Source organism: Cottoperca gobio, chromosome 10 (genome assembly GCF_900634415.1).
Source record: "Cottoperca gobio chromosome 10, fCotGob3.1, whole genome shotgun sequence".
Taxonomy (NCBI): Eukaryota; Metazoa; Chordata; class Actinopteri; order Perciformes; family Bovichtidae; genus Cottoperca; species Cottoperca gobio.
Genome location: NC_041364.1, coordinates 6700997 through 6720062, shown reverse-complemented (window position 1 = coordinate 6720062; position 19066 = coordinate 6700997). Strand labels below are relative to the sequence as shown.

General features: G+C 39.6%; 2 protein-coding genes across 3 annotated transcripts; both read right to left on the bottom strand.

Moving 5' to 3' along the window:
• Positions 1 to 326: 326 nt before the first annotated feature.
• On the bottom strand, positions 327 to 7570 carry smyd5 (SMYD family member 5). The gene is made up of 13 exons (XM_029442354.1): positions 7440 to 7570; positions 6477 to 6585; positions 5962 to 6101; positions 5300 to 5421; positions 5127 to 5196; positions 4179 to 4283; positions 3886 to 3948; positions 3364 to 3434; positions 3168 to 3274; positions 2906 to 2962; positions 2690 to 2784; positions 2204 to 2274; positions 327 to 1877 (listed from the first exon to the last, which is right to left on the bottom strand). Exons 1-13 carry the CDS (start codon positions 7530 to 7532, stop codon positions 1727 to 1729), a joined length of 1254 nt encoding a protein of 417 aa, XP_029298214.1. The 5' UTR covers positions 7533 to 7570; the 3' UTR covers positions 327 to 1726.
• A 1622-nt stretch (positions 7571 to 9192) lies between these two features.
• sfxn5b (sideroflexin 5b) lies at positions 9193 to 18837 on the bottom strand. Of its 2 annotated transcripts, XM_029442320.1 has the most exons (14): positions 18501 to 18837; positions 15059 to 15127; positions 14660 to 14737; positions 14396 to 14422; positions 14226 to 14280; positions 14104 to 14129; positions 13918 to 13971; positions 13476 to 13532; positions 13218 to 13283; positions 12807 to 12897; positions 12603 to 12718; positions 12271 to 12356; positions 10710 to 10827; positions 9193 to 10460 (listed from the first exon to the last, which is right to left on the bottom strand). In XM_029442320.1, the coding sequence occupies exons 1-14, from the start codon at positions 18555 to 18557 to the stop codon at positions 10383 to 10385; spliced, it is 978 nt and encodes a 325-aa protein (XP_029298180.1). In that variant the 5' UTR covers positions 18558 to 18837; the 3' UTR covers positions 9193 to 10382. The 2 variants fall into 2 exon arrangements, with proteins under 2 accessions (XP_029298180.1, XP_029298181.1); XM_029442321.1 differs by lacking the exon at positions 15059 to 15127 and having other exon boundaries at positions 10383 to 10460.
• Between the last annotated feature and the right edge of the window lie 229 nt (positions 18838 to 19066).

Sequence of the window (19066 nt, the reverse complement as noted above, 5' to 3'; positions counted from 1 at the left end):
ACTGGAGGCACTGGGGGAAACTAGAGGATTATTCTTAAAATTGCAAGTATACTATTATTGAGACGTATTCTCATCCAGTACCTACCTGTGCTACCACCAATTAGACTGCACTTATGTCAGTGTGAACAGTGATCGACTGGCAGGCGTCAGCAGTAAAAGACCTCATTTAATCCTTTTACTAACTAATGATATGAAAGGAGGTGTCGATCTATATGTGGAATGTTAAAGCCAGGAAAAAAAAATAAGCATATGCAATATGCATAGACTGAACAAATATTTGACCAGTAGTCTCCTGTAGCAAAGGCAGATAAATGACTCAACAGACATCCAATTGCAATGCTTTATGCTAGAGTAGTAAGCAACAACTGCTATGCTCCCGTTAGAACATTTTAAATCATACTTGTGTCACTTACTCGTTCTCCTGGGCCACTGCGCTGAATGCCAACTGAGAAAGTTGGGATTACTCATTCAATATTTCCAATCTCTGTCGAGGAACTGAAAATATTGGGATTTGTGATTACAGTCACTGTTGTAATATTGATTCCTGTGTGGGCCGCAGCAATTTCACTCATGTGGAACTGCGGTTTGAAATACAGTTCTCAACAAAGGCCAAACAGTTACTGACAAAGCAATTTTCAACTCAAGGTCTCCACAATACATTAAGTAAGGTTTAACTGAACCCCATAGATCATTGTATGAAAACCAAACTATATTTCACTGGCTGGATGTCTCCCATATGACAAGACTGTAATTACAGAACAGAGCAGAATATAAATAAAAAAAGCCTCTTCAGTACAGTAATGCATAGTCATGTAAGAAACTTCTTAAGTGGAGAAAACCACGGAGAACCATTTGACCTTCGCTTAATCACTTTGCCTTGTTCATGAGTCGTCAGCAACAAGAAGTGATGACAGTTGGATTTAGTGGACCTGACGGTCAGACACGAGGATTGGGGCAGTTTTGTTTTGACTCTGTACTCCAGCACATTGGATCAAACTACACAACAGCTGTGAAGATTAAGTACCGACTTTCAGCTTTAATTTAAAGCTGCTCTACTCAATATTTTTACATTAACAATGCATTAAAAAAAAGGGACTGTGATACCAGAGCTGGTAGTGATGAAGCTGCAGGGAATAATTACAAGCCTCTGCAGTTCCCATCAGCCCTTTCAAGCCTTTTAGAGTCTTTCAGCTCATCGTTTTGTTTTTTTTGGTCTTTTTGTTATTCTCAGCACTGTTGCTGGCAGCAGTTTTAACTCTTTGGTTAAAGGCTATACTAATTTGGACTGCTATGTTTAGCCAGAAGTGGCCAGAATGTTTTGATTTAAAAAAGCAGCGTCCACATTGGATAAACTGTTTAGAAATGTTATCCCTTTTATTACATAGGCACCAAGTTTTGGTGGGCCTACCAGTCCTTAACGTTTTACACACAAACCCAGATAGTTGAAAGTCAAAGTCTTTGTTTTATTTAAACCCACCATTGTGCTGAAGTAGAGCCAAAACAACTAAAAACCTCCCACTGCCCTAAAGCTGCCTTTACAGTTTTCTGTGGCCGATATCTCTAAATGGACACGTGATGAGTGAAACGTAGCGATGACAAGATATTATCCCGCACATGTGGACAGTTCTGGTGAAATGCAGATGGGGTTTTGAACTGGTCTTAATTCCTCAGGGCTTCGTGGTTGCAGGAAAGGGAACGGCTCAGAACAATATGGGCAAGTCATTCGTCAGACATCCGTCATCTCGTCTTCCATCTCATCCCCCTCCGCGTCACCTTCTGCCTCGCCTTCATCCTCCTCTTCCTCCTCTGAAGTCACGTCAAGCTCATCCATTTGGGAGACGCACTTTGGACACGAGCAGACGAACAGGTAGTTCTCCCTGGGAAGAAAATGTTCCGCAGGTCACATTGTGGCACCTCTCAACAAAAGCTGAACTTAACCATTATTCACACCAACATGGCGTGCAACTGCACCTTCTCAGAGCTGAGAATTAACACAGGATGGTGCGAAACACTCAGACTCAAACTTTGCCTACTGAGTGTTGGGCTATAATTCAAAGATGGATTTCCATGTTGATCAATGAGGAGCCATCAGACCCCTAGCGTCTCCACCTCAAGACTCCCCATTATTGCCTGGAAGGGCTTATTGATCCAGAACAGTGCGACTCCATTCGAGTGGACCATCTGGGGGATTAAATATGCTTACCTCAGAATTTTGTGTCTGCTATGACGGCTTCGGTCGCGCTGACAGCAGTCCAAATAACTGATGCAGATCTCCTAAGAATTGAAGAAGAAATGTTTTATATATATTGAGCTCTTAGCAATTACAGTTTAGCTCCATAAACATCCTACTGGTGTTTTCACATAACTGAAAAAATAAGAAAAGGTTTTTCTTCTCCCGCCCTCATGCAGGAAGCCGCTGTGTCCTTCCATCTTACACAAAGCACTCCTGTCTCAGTGAGCATTCAGAGGAGAGCTTTGCTGTGAAAGTAGCACGGCTGCTGTGACATCACTGTGCCACGCAGATGCACTCAATCTTTTCTGACAGCTTGACAAACCAACTCCAATCCTCAAAGTCTCAGCCTTCTAATACCGCCTGACAAGGGAGCACACAAAGCTAGGGAGGGATGTTCTGTCCCGTCTATTTCCTGGGCCAGAATTTATCACTCCAAGCCCAGACGTGTTAGCTGACCTCTCCTGGGCTGATGTCACTAAGGGCACCGAGTTGAAGCAGGAAATTGTTGTCTGGGAAAGAGGCCTCTGCGTTGGGTATGCAGCTGTGGTTACCTGCAGGGGTCAAAGGGTCAAAGGGGCAAAGAAGACAAAGTCATCAGTCCGTCTCTTGACCAGAGTAGCAGTGTGTTTGAACTGAAGTGACAGCAGCGCTCATAACATCATCTGCACTTACATGAGCTTTGAAGCAGAAAAAGTCCAGAGCCCTCGCAGTTTAGAAAGTCTCCCGTTTCTACAGAGAGAAGAGACAATGATGCAAATGTCTGGCACGTGTTGAGATCTGCACACAGATTACATAATCACAGTAATGGCATTGGGACAACACACACACACAATAATCATAATAAAACACTCACTTCTAAAAAAAAGTGCAAATCTGCTCAATTGAGACAAATATTATTTACTCTACAATATACTGCAAGAGATAAAACTGTGACCTTTCTCGATGTCCTTGTACAGCTGGTCGATAAAAGAGTCCAATTGCTCCTTCTGCTGGGCAGGAAGCTGAAGTGCATCGCAGGCATGAACCCACTGACTCAAGGAGCTGAATGGAAACACAGAGCACAAAGAGAGAGAATTATTTGAGCCCAAGTGGTAAAAGAAAATTGAAGGACAAGAGTGCAGAGTGTTTACCTGGTGCCGATGCCTTGTCCGTTGGTTCCCACAAGAGCGAACAGAGAGCGGAAACCCTCGGGGGTAAACCACTGCAATACAATCATATCTTTACTGATCAATGCCGGAGAATCATTCATTTCCTTTGGCCCCTTTCAAACTAAAAAAGGTCAGAGGTCGGGGTCAGCGTCTCTAGCGGGTAGGAATTAACTCTGTGTGCTTTCACTTCCCAGTTCCATCAGCACATTAACATGATTCTGAGTTCAGTAACGCGTCTCAGAAATCAACTTAAATCATAACACACATTTCTGTAACTGCCTGTGCGTCGTCATCATCCGTCAGCACGACTAGGAACATTTTGGATGACATTTATATTATTAAAAAAAAAAGGGATATAATAAAGTAGGGCAACATTTATGGCACAAAGCTCATCACTAAACTGTATTATGACACATTTAATTTGCAACACTGTTATTAGTTGATTAGTCATTAACTGTTAAATTATGTAAAGTATTTAACAAAGCATGAAGTGTTCTTTCTTACCCGACTCAGATGGTCATCATATAGTGTTGCTTTAAAAAGGCTGTGTAACAAGGCCAGCTGCCCCTATAGAGACAACGATTAAAAAAAGAGATTACATAACATACATCATAGATGGCCTCACAGTGGGAATAAAAAGGGTCTTGAGGGAGTACCATTGTCCCGCTTTGCTTATTGACCGTAAACAACTGCGATTAGCATAAGAGCATGACATTTTCTTTGAACTGCCAGACTTTATACATTTTGAACCTCAACAATATCATATTTCCAGCAGAAATAACAGGACAATTACTTACTCTGAACTTCTCTCCCAGTAGCTTATGGGCGATCTCCTCTTCCTCATTACCCGTCCGGCTGCAGAAGTGAGAAAACAGCTTCTGCCAGTGCGCTTCGTCTTTGGCCTGCACGACATAACCAATAAATAAATCAGTAACAAACGTTGTATCACTTAGTTAATTATAGTGCATTTTATTGTTAGTATGCACCATCTTTGTTACACATGTAACGTTTCAATGGCTCCTGTCTTTTGAAGGATAATCAAAACAAAGTGTCAGACAGTTTCCTGTTCACACATAAAGCAGCAGAAGCATTCATTAGCAGCCACCACATGGGAATGCAAGTCCACTCTCCTTTTAGCTCTGTTTTGGTCTCCATCCAATGCTGGCTCTTTAGATGCTAAACGCTCCGCTATGTTTAGTGCTGAGGAGGCATCAGTGGATTTATCAGAGTGGGGTTTTTGTTGCTAAAAAACAGCCGTCTGCTGCCGTTGCTAGAAACAAGTTTGGTGAGTGCAGTGAGAGTGAAGCAAACCAGTAAAGTTATGGGCCGTGAAACCAAAATAATGAGCTGAGAGACGCTAACACACCGTAGAGCTGTTGGTGATAATTCTCTGTGGGTTCATCACTACAAGCAACACCTTACATATGAATCCATCGTTTATATAAAGATATCGATTAGAGAGGCTTTAAAGTTTTCAAATTATGTTTTGTTTACCGTCAGGCGCCTGAAATCCATGAGAGCAAAGTTTATTAAAAATGTCCTCTCACCTGCTTGTCATATAGCTTTCATATTTAGGACGTCAGTTTTAGTTTGGTCTAATATAATGTCAAGCTAAGTTTAAAATCTATCAAAAAGCTAGATTACATGCGGCATGTTGTGTCCTTCTACGACAACGTGTTTGTATTATGCTTCCATGTTGAATCCCAAATGATTTATACTCACTGGAGCTAACGTCAGAGACTCACCTGTTTGACTGTCGCTACCATTCGGGCCATAAGCATGATGCTGGAGGTCTCTGGGGGATAATGCATACTCCTGAAGAGAAGACAAATCTTCATTGGGGGGGGGCGAATGCCATTTTAAAATAGAAAACTCAAAGAGGGTTTACAATGACAACAACTATAAAATGCACTCTGACCTCCATGCATCTTTAAGCTTGTTGACGGGGTGGTCTGCATCGTCCTGAGAGGAACCCAAACACAGAGCCCGATGGTACTGATCTGCCGCAGCTTGTCGACACTCGCTGCTACAGTACATCACCTGTCGAGTTTTAGACCAATCAGAATACATAGAGCCAAAAAACAGAAGCTCATCAAGTGACGAATGTAAACATGCACGATACATTTCGGGTCTTTGTGAGGCAACTCCCCCCCCCCCCCCTTTAATGTAATTTATTAATTTGCTCTTTTTTTATCCTAACATCTATTTTCTGCAATGTACATCTATTAATTTTACATCTTTTGTGCAACACTTTGTAGCTAGCTTTTGAAAGGTGATATAGAAATGTATATACATAATATTTTCTCTTTGGTTAATAAAACATTAATAATAATAATAATAGACGGATTATCTTATTGATCCATCGTACCAGTTCTGGCCTCTAAAAATATCAATCAGCTAGTCACACAGAGTCGACGTAGTGCAAGGTCCTCCCTGACCACAGCTGTCTACAAATCGATAGGTTGCCGGTCTTATATTGATCTGACCTCTTTTTTCAGGACCTTTTCCTTCTGTGAGAAACAAATGACACTTGCTACACAAAGTCAAACCCAAACATCTACGTATCCTGTTTTGACTAACCTGGCATTGAGGGCAGGCTTGGTGCTTCTCTGGTCGAACACGGCAGAGCTCAGGGTAAGGAAGGCTGAGTCCAGGGATGCCGCTGAGTCTCTTCGCATTCTCCTCCGCAGTCTCCAGAGCACGTAAGCAGTACTCGCAGGCTATAAATAGGACACAGTGCAGCAGATGAGCGGAGGTAAAACATTACTGCAGAACCGGTTAGTTTAATAATCAAGTCTGATAAGACATACATGATGTTGACTTCACTGTCTGGACCATCAATAATATATTACATTATTAATGCAATATCAGTCGCTTTGCTTCTTAATTAATACAAGATGCAGTTAAAAAGCACATTAAGTAGGGGCGCCTACTAGTGTTCCAGTGTTTGCTTTTATGTTTATTGTTATGCACCTAAACAAATTCCTTATAATGTGAAACTTGATTTCTGGCGACTAAAATGTGCACAGTAACGTTTTGCAAAAGTTTCTTTACTAAAATGTGTCGTGTGCATTTACATGCAGTCCACATCTCACCTTTATATTTGTACAAAGCATTCCACAGGAACTGGGCAGAGACCAGTGGCCGCTCAGAAAAAATGGCCTCTCCCTTCTTGATGCTCTTTTTGGCAAAGAGACCCTTGCCCTGGAACATAAACAACAAACCATTACTGTGGGGGAATATTCACCAGTCCCTGGACACGTTTCACACATGTTGACACAAACATACCTCACAAATAGGAGTTAAGAGAGATGAGACATGATGGGTAATGGTGAAGTTAAGTTTTCTCAGTGTATAATGTCATTTACCTTTATCTTTCAGATCATTACCACTAATGCATAGAACATTTTCTTTTTCAAGAGTTGTGTTTCTTTCATTTGCCTTTACCGTCATATTTCCACAGCTTTGAAGGCTTATAAGTGCATGAATTCATTTTTTTAATCAACAAAAATGACACTAGACTGAGAAATAATGTGATTGTGGCTCCTGAGTAAGGTACACCACCTGCTTTATGTAAATGCTACTGACATAAACCCTTTTCTCTCCAATATAAACCTCATAGTAATACTGAAGCTAAATGTAATTCAGAGTTGAGCCCAACACAAATCACGTCTGGGTACAATAACGAGAACAACATTAGGTTTACTTTGCGTTAACACAATTAAGTTACATGCTGCATGCATATGACACCATAATAAGTTTAATAGTGTAAAAGGATGGATGTTGTCCCTTAGCGTCCTCACTTTTGGTTGAAATGAACACACTAAACGTCAAAAACCAGGAACTACCAGGTAGTTTCAGACACATACAGATATATAATGATCAGAAAACGTTTCATACAGCAGTCCAGTTCCTCCAGTACTCTGAGCCCAGCAGGCTCTGCTCTGCCCAGCTGTGATTCAGCCGACATGCGACTACCACACCTCTGCTGCACGAGCCGATTTAAGCCACGTATGTGTCTAAAAGTCTTTTTTCTGGCAAACTCTAAACAGCCTTACCTTGATATTGTCTATAAATCGGACATCCACGCAGGTGGAGACTTTGCCGGGGTCCACGCAGAAGGAAAACATGTCATCCAGGGGAGCAGCCATGTTTCTGACGACCTTTTCCCTCTGAACTCTGACACTGACGCTTTATCTCTGCGCAGGCGCAGCAGCACCCTCTGGCGGCCAACACGTGTCACAGCTCAACACTGCAAACTCATTGTTTTATTGTAGGTGACTAAAAAAATAAGCAGCTCAAGAACTGTCAGAAATATATTCAAGATGTATAATAAATATTCGCAAATGTCATCATTTAGCATTTAGTGAACATTATAACATTCATACATACTACTTTACTTTTGTCTTCACTGGTCAGCTAAAAAAGATAATATAGACAATTATCAATTAGTAAGTTGATTATTTTCTTGATTAATTGCCTAAATACATTTTAGAACATTGTGGACTTTTTCTGATTCCTAAGGGGACAAACTACTTTTAAGACTTATCAATTATCAAAGAAGTTGCATATTCATTTTCTAAATAACTGGAGAGGACGGCCCTGTTTATTTTGTTTTATTTGTTACTTTTTCTCTCTTTTTTTTACTTCCGTGTTGCAGGGAGTCTGAGATCTAAGAGTTTCTCTGTAATTGTTGTGCACATGACAATAAACATCAAATAAAGATTATCTAACATATTTCAAATGTAAATGGTGAAACAGTAAAACCATGATGGTCCTTGTTGAAAGCCCCGATGCAATATACTGTATCAATATATTAACATTAAACAGCTGAAGCAAAACATACAGAACAAACTCTGACATGTCGGAAAATAAAGTCTTCACAAAAAAAGTAAATGGAAAAACAGTATTTTTTTATTTTTCTTAGATAATATAGATAAACGTTTTACATTGTTCGACTATCAAACATTTAATAAACTTGTAGTAGAAGGAGTTTACAAAGAATAAAAAATACTAGTTCATAATCAGTAGTATAATATATTAGCTTATACTTTTCTGTTTCAAATATTGTACAAAAGAAGTCAGGGGAAAAGAGTCGTTTAAGAAACAGTAGTGGAGTAAAATGTCCAGTGTTTGGCTATTGCAGGAAACAAAATGTCCAGACAGCAGAATGACGTTGTTGTTTCACATTATTAGGGTAAAAACAGCTGGAATGTGATAAAACAGTGTGTAACTAATGTACATCGACAGGACACACTCCACATTTCTCCATAGACGTATACAGTAAAGCCACTGAGGGAGTGGCTTCATATTGTTCCACAGTTTCATCACTCTCAGTCTACAGCACTGCAGCCTGTGTAGTGCAGAGTTTCTCTACCATCACGTGATAAATACACTTGTTCCGGAGAGATTTCTAAGACTTTTATTTTGAAATCTAGTGCACAGGTCGAAAATATCCTTTTGGGGGGGAAGCTTTCACTCGAAGCTCCTTTTGTCTCATATATATATGTCTTTATATATATATATATATATATATATATATATATATATATTTATATATATATATATATATCTATATATATATATATATATATATATTTATATATATTTATATATATATATATATATATATATATATATATATATATTTATATATATATATATATATATTATATATATATATATATATATATATTATTATATATATTTATTATATATATATATTATATATATATATATCATATATATATATATATATATATATATCTATATATATATATATATATATATATATATATCTATATTCTTATTGCAGATTTAAGAACGTGCAGAAGAGAAACTACATTAGATTACATTATCTCTCTAGTTTGTCCAGCAGAGGGCACTGATTTGTTTTTGTTTTCAACTGTAAAATATCTTGATCAAAATTATTTAATAACCAAATTTAAAGGATCCTTGTCAGAAATGTGTGTGTATTTAATGTGTTTGTGTAAGGAAATACATATCGCTATCTATTATAAGCCTCAGAAATCTGTCGAAGGATTGTAGATTCAGGACAATGGACAAGATTTATCCGCAAGATAATTAGCAGGACTAACATTTCAGCTACACAAAAAGTTGCCGTTATTTTAGTTTTTATCTTGTGAAATACGACGATAGTTTACCTTACGTCTGCCTCACAGGTAGATATAACGTTTCTTTATGGATCACAAGGTAAAAAGGTTAAAACCCACTGATTTAGGAGGTATTGGGTTTAAATAAAGATAAAACCGAGCTGATTATCTAACAAGCACCTGTTTAGTACCACAATCTTAGTCTTTCGACAACACACCATCCTTCACTTCCTCTCACCTCACCGTTTTTCTTAACTCGCCGCAACTTCACTCTTTAGGTTCACTCTCGCCGCTCTCATCACTGTTGTTTTTGGCCAAACAGGCGGCCGTAATCAGCGGAAAAAAACACTGTGCACTACCTGATAAAACGGCAGATAGACAAAGTTAGAGACTTTGCTGAATACAGTAGAAAGTTTACAGCCAGAGAAAGTCCGTTATTGCAGGTTTAAACTGTATTTATAAAGCTTATGAAAAAGCAGCCATAACTATGCTTTAGTGAGAAACAAAGTGTAGCCTGTGTGTGTGGGAAACACTGATCTGTGTATATATTAAAATGAATGAATTAATACTAAAAACTATATCATATCATCATTTCTATATAAAGAGCTTTTGTTATTCGCTCTTGAAAACAGCAAGGACGGAAGAGATATGTCCCATTTTTAAAACCTAGCCTGAATAATTGCTTGGATCTTGAGAACCGTACTTGGAAATAAAAAACAAACCTGGGTTAGTACACGATGATCTACATGCTCTGCTATTATACTGCAGGAGGAAGACTCCCAAACCTGTCAGGACAGGAGGAACCCCAATTTAAGTTCTCCCTGACAGCTTTTCACAATGCAGCCTCGCTCCCGTCCTCTGCTCTCCGCCCCCCCCCCCCATCACCCATCATAGACCCTTGTTGTAGGTCACCACCTTGCAATCTGTTGCCATAGCAATCTCCGGCTCTAGGCAAGACACGTCAATCTGCAAAAGAAAACAAACATAAAACTGAAGGTAAATTCTTTAAGCTTTGAAAATCATTGTGACTTTTAATTATACGTGTGAAGAGACATCTGGAATAAGAGGTGAACCCACTGTTGTGGGCCCGGGCTGTGCATGTCAAGTGGTGTATGTGTAATTTGAATTTCTTCCCAGCTGCTCTCTCTGTCTCTCCGTGAGCCATCTGGTCTTGAATTAGCAGTAGAAGCAGCTGAACCGACGTTTGTACTTTACCTGAGACATCTGGGGGAACAGGCTGATGGCCACGGGCAGGGAGAGGCCGAAGGTAACCAGGCACACGAGGCTGTGGACGGGCAGCAACAATCTGCGGTGGCTCTGCAGGAATCGCAGCCTACACCGAGTCAAGATAGTGATAAAAGGAAATGTGAGCCTGCTGTGTGGATCGATCCCAGATGACTACTGCCAAGCCGGGAGTTATTTTTAGATCTGGAGAAAAGACAACGTGTGCAGAATTGGGGGTGCTATTTTCAACAATTAGAGGGTGGGAGATTAATGTGTCTGTGCCGACGTTCCCGCTCTGGCTTTAATGAGTCCGACTGCAGATATCCAACATTATTCGAGTTTATAATAGAAACAAGTTTGCGTTTAAAAACATTAGGCTGTATTATTACAGTTTTCCTGGCTGTGACCTACTATCCAATGATTATCACGGGAAACACTTTGGGGCACAACATATGTTGGATCTGGCTCATTACACCAACATATATTTAGAGTATTTTTAGACCCAGAAACAAACGAACAATACCGCCCTATAAAGACAGAACGATAACGTTGAGAAAGAAGGAGCTTTAATGCAGGTTGGCCAAACAATGAACATTGTAATGTTGTCAATTTAAGGCCTTTAGGGAAGATTATCTTACACTCTTAACGCTGGACGGTCTTTATTAGGCCTGTGTCAGAGGTGTGTGAGGTGCTTACAGCTGCTCTGCTAAGCTAGTCATCTTTTAGCAGGACTACTTCAGTTGCTGTTACTGTTTTGTCATGGTTGGATTTAGCTCCTGCTTAATTCATGTGGCACAAAAACACTGAATTTCTATCATCAAAATGGATTTTTGAGTTACTGACAACAGGTAGGAAAGAGGAAGTACATTTACTCTCGCTGTAACTGTCAGCTTTAACCCAACAGCCTGTTTTATACATGCAGTACGTCAGTTTCTTAGGTTTCTCTACCTTGTCTGTTTAAAAAGGTTTAATCAGAACATTTAATCTTCCACTAGTTGGTGTTACGAGATAGATCTGAGGGTTGTAGAATGTGGTGAGAAGCAGAAAAAGGAAAAAGCACATTTATTGTTTGTTCTTCTCCTGAATTAACGGATACTTTACTCATAGGAAGTCGTAAATATGTCATTATGTCAAAAAATCATAATATAGTATGTCATAAAAATGTAATATTTTGTATGTCATAAAAAAAGTTAATTAATAATTAAAAATATATTTTATATATATATATATATATATATATATAGTAAAGCAGGTCATAGTCTCATATAAAATTCATAAAAATATATTTTTTACGTTTTCTATCAATATACATATTTGAATATGGCCATAAATGGGGGGGAAATCACTTGTTTCAGCTTCTTAAATTTGAATATGTTGTGGTTGTCTTGGTCCTTTATGATAGTAGACAGTACCTTACATTACCTTTGGGCTGTGAACTTATGTGATGGCCATTTTTCATATCTTTGACATTTAAAGATGAATCAATTAAATGACAAAATAATCGATTAATCAATAATGACAGTAAAAAAACAATATATATTTCTGTACAAACTTCTCTAGGTAGGACATGATGATGGGGGGCAGGACAAAGATGGGCATCGGGAGGACCACTCGTGTGAAGGCGGTCTCCGTGATCGCCTGGGGAAAAAGATGAGAACATTGTGCACACGCTTCATTTCAAATACTGCAATGAGTTGGATTTCATTTTCCCTTTTCGTGAAATGTGTGCTGACTGTAGACTGTATAAAATAGGTGCTGAGTGACAGGAGTCGAGCAGGAAATGATGCATTTTCCCCATTATCGGGGGGGGGGGGGGGGAAACAGCAAATCATATTCAGTGCAGTCGAGTACAAATGATGCAGAGTATGCAAAAAAGCCTCTCACGTGTCTTGCAGCAATTTTAGAGGATCCCACCACATTCCCATTGTCGTCCAAAACATCAATTCCTTCAGATAGCTCGTTGTGTCTCATCAGGCCCACGTTACAGATGTTTGCACTAGCTGAGGACGGCGAGAGAAGGCGGCTTTTACAATTTAATATATTTCCATAATAACTTGTGCTGGTACACAGGGTCCTTTGAAAACCTACCTACAGCTGGGAAGGGGACAAGTCTCTTTATTATCATCCGGGTAGCAGGACTCAGCTTGTTGGCCTTCTGAATCAACACATTCAGTCCCACCTAGTGAAAATAAATGTAAAAGCAGGTTCATTTGAATTAAAACCATATTATAAAGTATGTAACATGCTTAAAATACTCATATACAGTAAAACTGTTCTTTGTATTTGCAGCAGTAATATTGTTATTAGAAGTGTAAAAACACAAGTACTAGTACTGTAGTGCTAAAGCGTTATGTATTACCAGCACAGCTAATGATATAACATGCAGCCATCATTACAACTGCTTGTGGTGCAGCTGTAAAGCAGCTCATGTGCACGTAAAATAAAAACCTTTCGAATCAAACGTTTTAGAGGATGTAAGAAGAAGAAGAAGAAACTCACTGCAATAGAAACAGCGCTGGTCACAGCTCCTACGTAGCCTTGAAGAAACTTGGATGCTGGTGTAGGCTGAGGAGGGAGAAAACTCATTTTATTATACATGGTGACACTTTGTATACGAATGTCTTAACACATGAATGATATTCTATTATGGGGATAAAACAATAAGAACAAACTCATTCTAAAGCAGCCACACTGAGTGTTGAAAGTGTTTGTGGAGACGAAAGTATAATACATATTCACAGTAAAGTAGTTCCCAACCTTTGTGGCGTTTCGGTTTGCATAGTTCACGCAGGCATTGTGACTCTGGTTCAGCCACTGTGGGAAAGAGAGAAGGAAATAAAAAGGAGAGATGGGGGGTTAAAGCAATGAACAAAAGAAAGAAAGAAGGAGTATGGAGGGAGGGAATGAAGGAAAGAAGGGAACAGAGAGGTGGGGGCAGAAAAAGGAAAGAAGTAAAAGCAACAGAGGAAGACATATATGTATATATACACACACACACACACACAGATATTTACAGGCGTACATGTTAAAGCGACAGCACACAGAGAGAAGCAAACAGAACAGCAGCACTTTTATTTTTTACAATGTCCTTATTCCTATAAAAGGTGGGAAAGCATTGCATGTAAAAAGTGTGCTTTCCAGATGCACAGAAAGAACAATACATGCAATGGTTTTACAATATGTTGGTTATTTACAGTACCTGCCATATAATGGTAGACACCACAGTCTGATTTGGGAGAAGAAGGCCAATGACCTAAATGAGACCAGGGAATAAGAGCTTATTTTTTGGGGCAAAATAAGTCTATCCATCCCCGAAACACGAGCATGTAAATGGACATCTGCACAGCCGTGATTTTAAAATGTATGATTTTCATATGAGACTTACAATCGGTGTTCCGAATGGTACATAACCTGCACGGTGGAGAAATGACTTTCAGTGAAATAAACGAGGACAGAATGGAGGTAACTTTCAACAACTTTAGCAAAGATCTTCATCTGAGGTCGTACCTGACATTCGAAATGGCATGAAGATCTTCTCTCCTGTGTCAGGATGAATGATTGCCTGCGTGCAGAGAGCATGACCTCATCCTCATGCGGCCAGGAGCCCAGAGGCTTGAATGTATGGAGATGCATTTACCCTGAGCTGACTTACAAAGTGCGACTGATGAATCACTTACCTGCTTGATCTTCTGGGCTTCCCACAGCTGCACGGGCAGAGCAGTTAAAGAGAAGAGGTGTCATTAATCGTGAGGTTTACATTGTTCTTCTTTTGTATTTGGTGAGGAGACGTTAGTTCACTAAACTCCAGCCAGGACTTTTTGCAGCCAGCCGTCACTACATACTTTCTAATATGTACTACGTTTCCCGCCTTCAGGAACACACGTTTTATTATACGGCAACACACTTTGTATTGATTCACATCAACGTGGATAAAGACTCACCTGAAGATCAGACACTCCAGGTGGACGCTCGCCATGTTTACAGTCGTCAAGTAGTTTCATGCATTCTTTCAATTGTTTCTGCAAGAGAAAGCAAAGAGGCTTCATTTAGACTGAGAATGTTTTAATGTTGTGGCATGTAACGAGAAATACAAACATATTTATCTACAAGGGCTGCCAACGACCGTTTATTTACAATTTACTATCATATACTATATGAAAAACTAAACTCTTTTCATCTTCTGCTTTAAAAAAGAACATTTAAGTCCGAACTGAACTGTAAAGTAATTCAGCTCTACGAATGTTAACTGTTGTTTAAACATGAACAGATTCATTTGAAAAAGGATCATTTATTACGTGACAGTTTATACAGTTGGAAACTTCCATCAGCAACATACAAACCTCGGACACAAACAGCGTGCTGGGGTCGATGATGTCTACGAAGTGTCTGAGTCGACCGAGGAATGAACCCTTGAGAAGACAGTGTGACAAAGTTCACTCTTAATGGAAGCAGACACGTAACAACAGCAGACCATCCTCCACTCTGTGAACGGATGATATCACAAGTCTTCTGGACTCTGAGAAGATGCGTCACTGTGCTTTAGTTTATGCTTAGTAGTTTAACACGTTGTAAAACATCGCTACATCTGTAGCACACTGCTGATTTGTAAATTAAATGTATGCATTTAGAAGGACACAGTAAAAGCACAGTTTATATACAAACAGGGCTGCAGCCATATAAACTGAGGTCATGATCCAAATGACCCCAATTCAAGCCCTAACAAATGTTTGCCTAAGCTACAGTACACAACTAAAACACTACAGCTAAAGTAATACTGAGTTTAAATCTTAGTTTGAACCCCTAACGTTATGGTGTTAATGTTTTATCTTCACTCTGCAGGCATATGATAAAAAAATACCAAATTTATTCTAACTTTTAGAACTTTTAGCTGTTAAATGGTGAAATCCTCAAAACAAAACACAGCCAATAATAATAATAATAAAAAGTATATAAATGACAGTCTTTGCTATCATAACTTTACAATATAACTAAAGTAAAATGTGCCTTTTGAGATGAACTTTTAAGTCAATGCACGAGCCATCTGAGTAAGTTTACCGAACACATTCCTCCAGCTAAGTGCGGCTTGGAGCTGCTGGTGAAGTGCCCTGTTCTCTGTTCCCTTCTCTGTCTTCATCAGCATGCCAATTGCTAAGTACGTGTGCCAACAGTCTGAAAAGGCCCAACAGCAATTTATGCCAACAGTCTCTTTGGAAAACCAGATGGACAAAAACATGGCAGCTTCAATCAAATTCCCTCAGTGACATTTATCAGTTATGAAGGGCAGAAAACACAGTGGAACAAACCCTTCTCTATTTTAATGATCTGTTTAGCATCGGCTCCTAATTGAAATGACTGTATCCAGCCCTCCTGAAGACTCTTTACGGTACTGTAACCCTGCCATTCCTCCATCACATGTCTCCTCCTCTGACAGGCCATATGTGCTGCAGTGCTGTTTTGTAAGAGTGGGGTAGACTGAGGATCCATGTGAGGATCCTGTTTTAATTATGCATGAGTTTCAGCTCCCTGGAGAGTGAACAACAAGGCTGAGCAGAGACTGAGCGCGGCAGAAAGCACAGACAAACTGAGCGAGATTTATGCTGATTCAAAGACTGGCCTAATTTTAACTGTGTTGACGCAAGGAACTGAAAGTATTACAGCACCTTTATCAACCCCGACATGAACTGCAGGTTGCAGATAGAGGGGAAAAAGGTTTATGGGGGTCAGAAAGACTTCCTACCAGAGTCAGCAATAGGAGCCGGAAACCAATATTTAATTACCCACTTCCTTAAAATGATGGTGTTCTAAAAAAAGAATTTGTGATGGTAATCGCTAAAGAGAAAAGTAATTCACAAGAGACAAAGGGTGTAAATGAACTGCTATTTAGGCTTTTTGTGAAACATGCAATATCCTGCGTTAATTAGTCCCTCACCCTCCGACCGAAGAGCAAGAGCGAGTATGTGAAGCTGTTGTTCTGCACTTAAAGGATTTCACCTATTTGAAGCTAATGTACTTGCAAGATTCTTGCTGTTCGGAGGTGTATCCTCATGATTGTTTGCACTTTTTGTAAGTCCCTTTGGACAAAAGCGTCAGCTATATGAACTGTAATGTAATGTAAAGACCCCCAGACTGAAAGAGACACAAAACAACATCATTTTGCATCTCTTGTGGTCATTTTGTTACCATTTGTGGCCGTTTTGCATCTACATGTGCTGGATTTGCGTCTCTGTGTAGTCACACTCATTTTGCATCCTTATGTGGTCGTTTTGTGTCTCTTTTTAGTCGTTTAGCGTTGTATGTGGTCATTTTGCGTCCTTATGTGGTCATTTTGTGTCTCTTTGTGGTCGTTATGTCTCTTTTTGGTTGTTTTGCCTCCTGTGTGGTCATTTTGCATCATTATGAGGTCTTTTTGTGTATCTTCGTGGTCTTTTTGTGTTTCTTTGTGGTGGTTTAGCGTCCTATGTGGTCATTGTGCCTCCTTATGTGGTTGATTTGAGTCTCTTTGTGGTCGTTTTGTGTTTCTTTGTGGTCCTTTTACGTCCTATGTGGTCATTTCACAACCTTATGTGGTCCTTTTGTGTCTCTTAGTGGCCATTTTACATTTCTTTCTGGTTGTTTCGCATCTTTTTGTGGTCATGATCCTTTTGCATTTCTTTATGGTCATTTTTATTTTCTTTGTAGTAGTTTCACAGTTCATTCTCTTTGTAGTTGTTTGATTGAACAGTCACTTCAAACTGAGACTTCCGGCCCAGAAGCCCTTTCCTCCCTGGGCCTGTGCCCAGTAGGCACATTCAGTAATCCATCCGAGTGTGTCACAGTTTGTGTGAGAAGTGAAGTTGGCTCAAAATGTAAGATAAGTTGCTTTCTTTTCGTCTTTTTGTACCTTTCCATAGTTTTTCCATGCTATCGTGCATTTTAATAAAGGTTGCATTTAAATCTCATAGTATTTGAAACGACAGCAGATCATAAAGTTGAGTGACTTATTCAATGTTTTTATGGACCTTGCTCTGCAGTGCAAAGTCAATATTCATATCAATAATGTCTGCTGTTTAATAAATGGCTTTGAAGAAAGAAGTCTTAGAAATGAAATGGACCACCATGCAGCTTCCTCAGTTAATGTGCAATCCCAGTTATCGTGAAGGTCACATTATCTTTCAGGGCTGACCAATGCAAATTCATTTACGAGGACGGAAAATTGAGTAATGGTTTTCAGATAAAGACAGACAGCGCATTAATCTCGATCACATGTGGGGGACACAGTAAGTCTGCAGAAAGGATCCTGAACAAATAAATAAACTTGAGAGAGCTAAAGTGCTATTTTGATTAGATGCATGTACAGAATGATGCGCATTTATGTGTAGATATTGTATCAGAAATCCCCAACAGCTGCGATTGTAAAGCATAAAATAAAACATTTATATTGACATTATATAAGACATCAGTGTCTGCAGAACACAGTCTGATCAAATGTTTCACGGAGCAGCAGCGAGGCAAAGGGTGTGAAATCTGTGGAGATGATAAACAGCGATATGAATGACAAACCTAAAACTAGTATAAACTCAAAACTAACACAATCACGCGCAGAAGTTCATTATCAGTTCAAAGTTGTTGCAGTTGCACAACAAAGACTCGGATCGCAGATGAAAGGCAACTTTGGCTACAAAGTGAGAGCATCCAGAGCAGCAGCAGGGCGGAGGATGGAGATGTTTCCCCCCCCCCCCCCGAAAGCCTTGAAAACAAAATGTAATTAATGCACGTTTGACAAGAAAAGAAGACAGGACTTACCTGCTCGTATCGAGGTCTCCCGAGCTGGAAGGCAGGACATGCTGCAGATTCCGCCATGACACCGAACTATTTATTTATTAATGAACTGAATCATGAACGGATTTTTTTTCCAAGTGGGACGAACTACATTCAATGTGTAACTAGTGAAGCCAACGAGCCGCTCCGTCTGTTGGGATGTGTAGTCTTCTCGTGTGCGTTGACACTGGCAAAGTTGAACCGCATGACTACACATCCCGAATAATCGATAACGTGAACGCTATTGCATAACTGTTCAGATTGATATTGGGAGAGTTAGCAGTTGATGCACCCGGAGGTGGGAAGATCGACCCAATACATCATTTTGTGAAGAGGTGTGGCCTAAAGAGAGAAACCTTGTCTGCAGGGAGTAATGAGCATCACACATGCACTTGATCATAAAGAAAGAAAAGAAGAAATAACCCAGAGCAACAGAGAACAAGAAAAGAAATATTAGTCACCACTTTCATCACTCTTGTCATGGCCGATGGCAACAGACTGCTGCTTTCAAAATGACTTAAGTCTATTAAATGTGCATTATTATCACATTA

Bases quoted from the DNA above. Each gene is read 5' to 3' on its own strand.
- smyd5 (XM_029442354.1), bottom strand. From the start codon at position 7,532: ATGGCTGCTCCCCTGGATGACATGTTTTCCTTCTGCGTGGACCCCGGC. The intron at 5,197-5,299 runs GTCAGAGTGCAT...TCTTCTCTTCAG, and splicing joins AAGCTTAAAGATGCATGGAG to GAGTATGCATTATCCCCCAG. The intron at 1,878-2,203 runs GTAAGCATATTT...TTTTCTTCCCAG, and splicing joins AGCAGACACAAAATTCTGAG to GGAGAACTACCTGTTCGTCT.
- sfxn5b (XM_029442320.1), bottom strand. From the start codon at position 18,557: ATGGCGGAATCTGCAGCATGTCCTGCCTTCCAGCTCGGGAGACCTCGA. The intron at 13,972-14,103 runs GTAAGTCTCATA...GGTCTCATTTAG, and splicing joins TACCATTCGGAACACCGATT to GTCATTGGCCTTCTTCTCCC. The intron at 12,898-13,217 runs GTGAGTTTCTTC...TATTTTCACTAG, and splicing joins CCAGCGCTGTTTCTATTGCA to GTGGGACTGAATGTGTTGAT.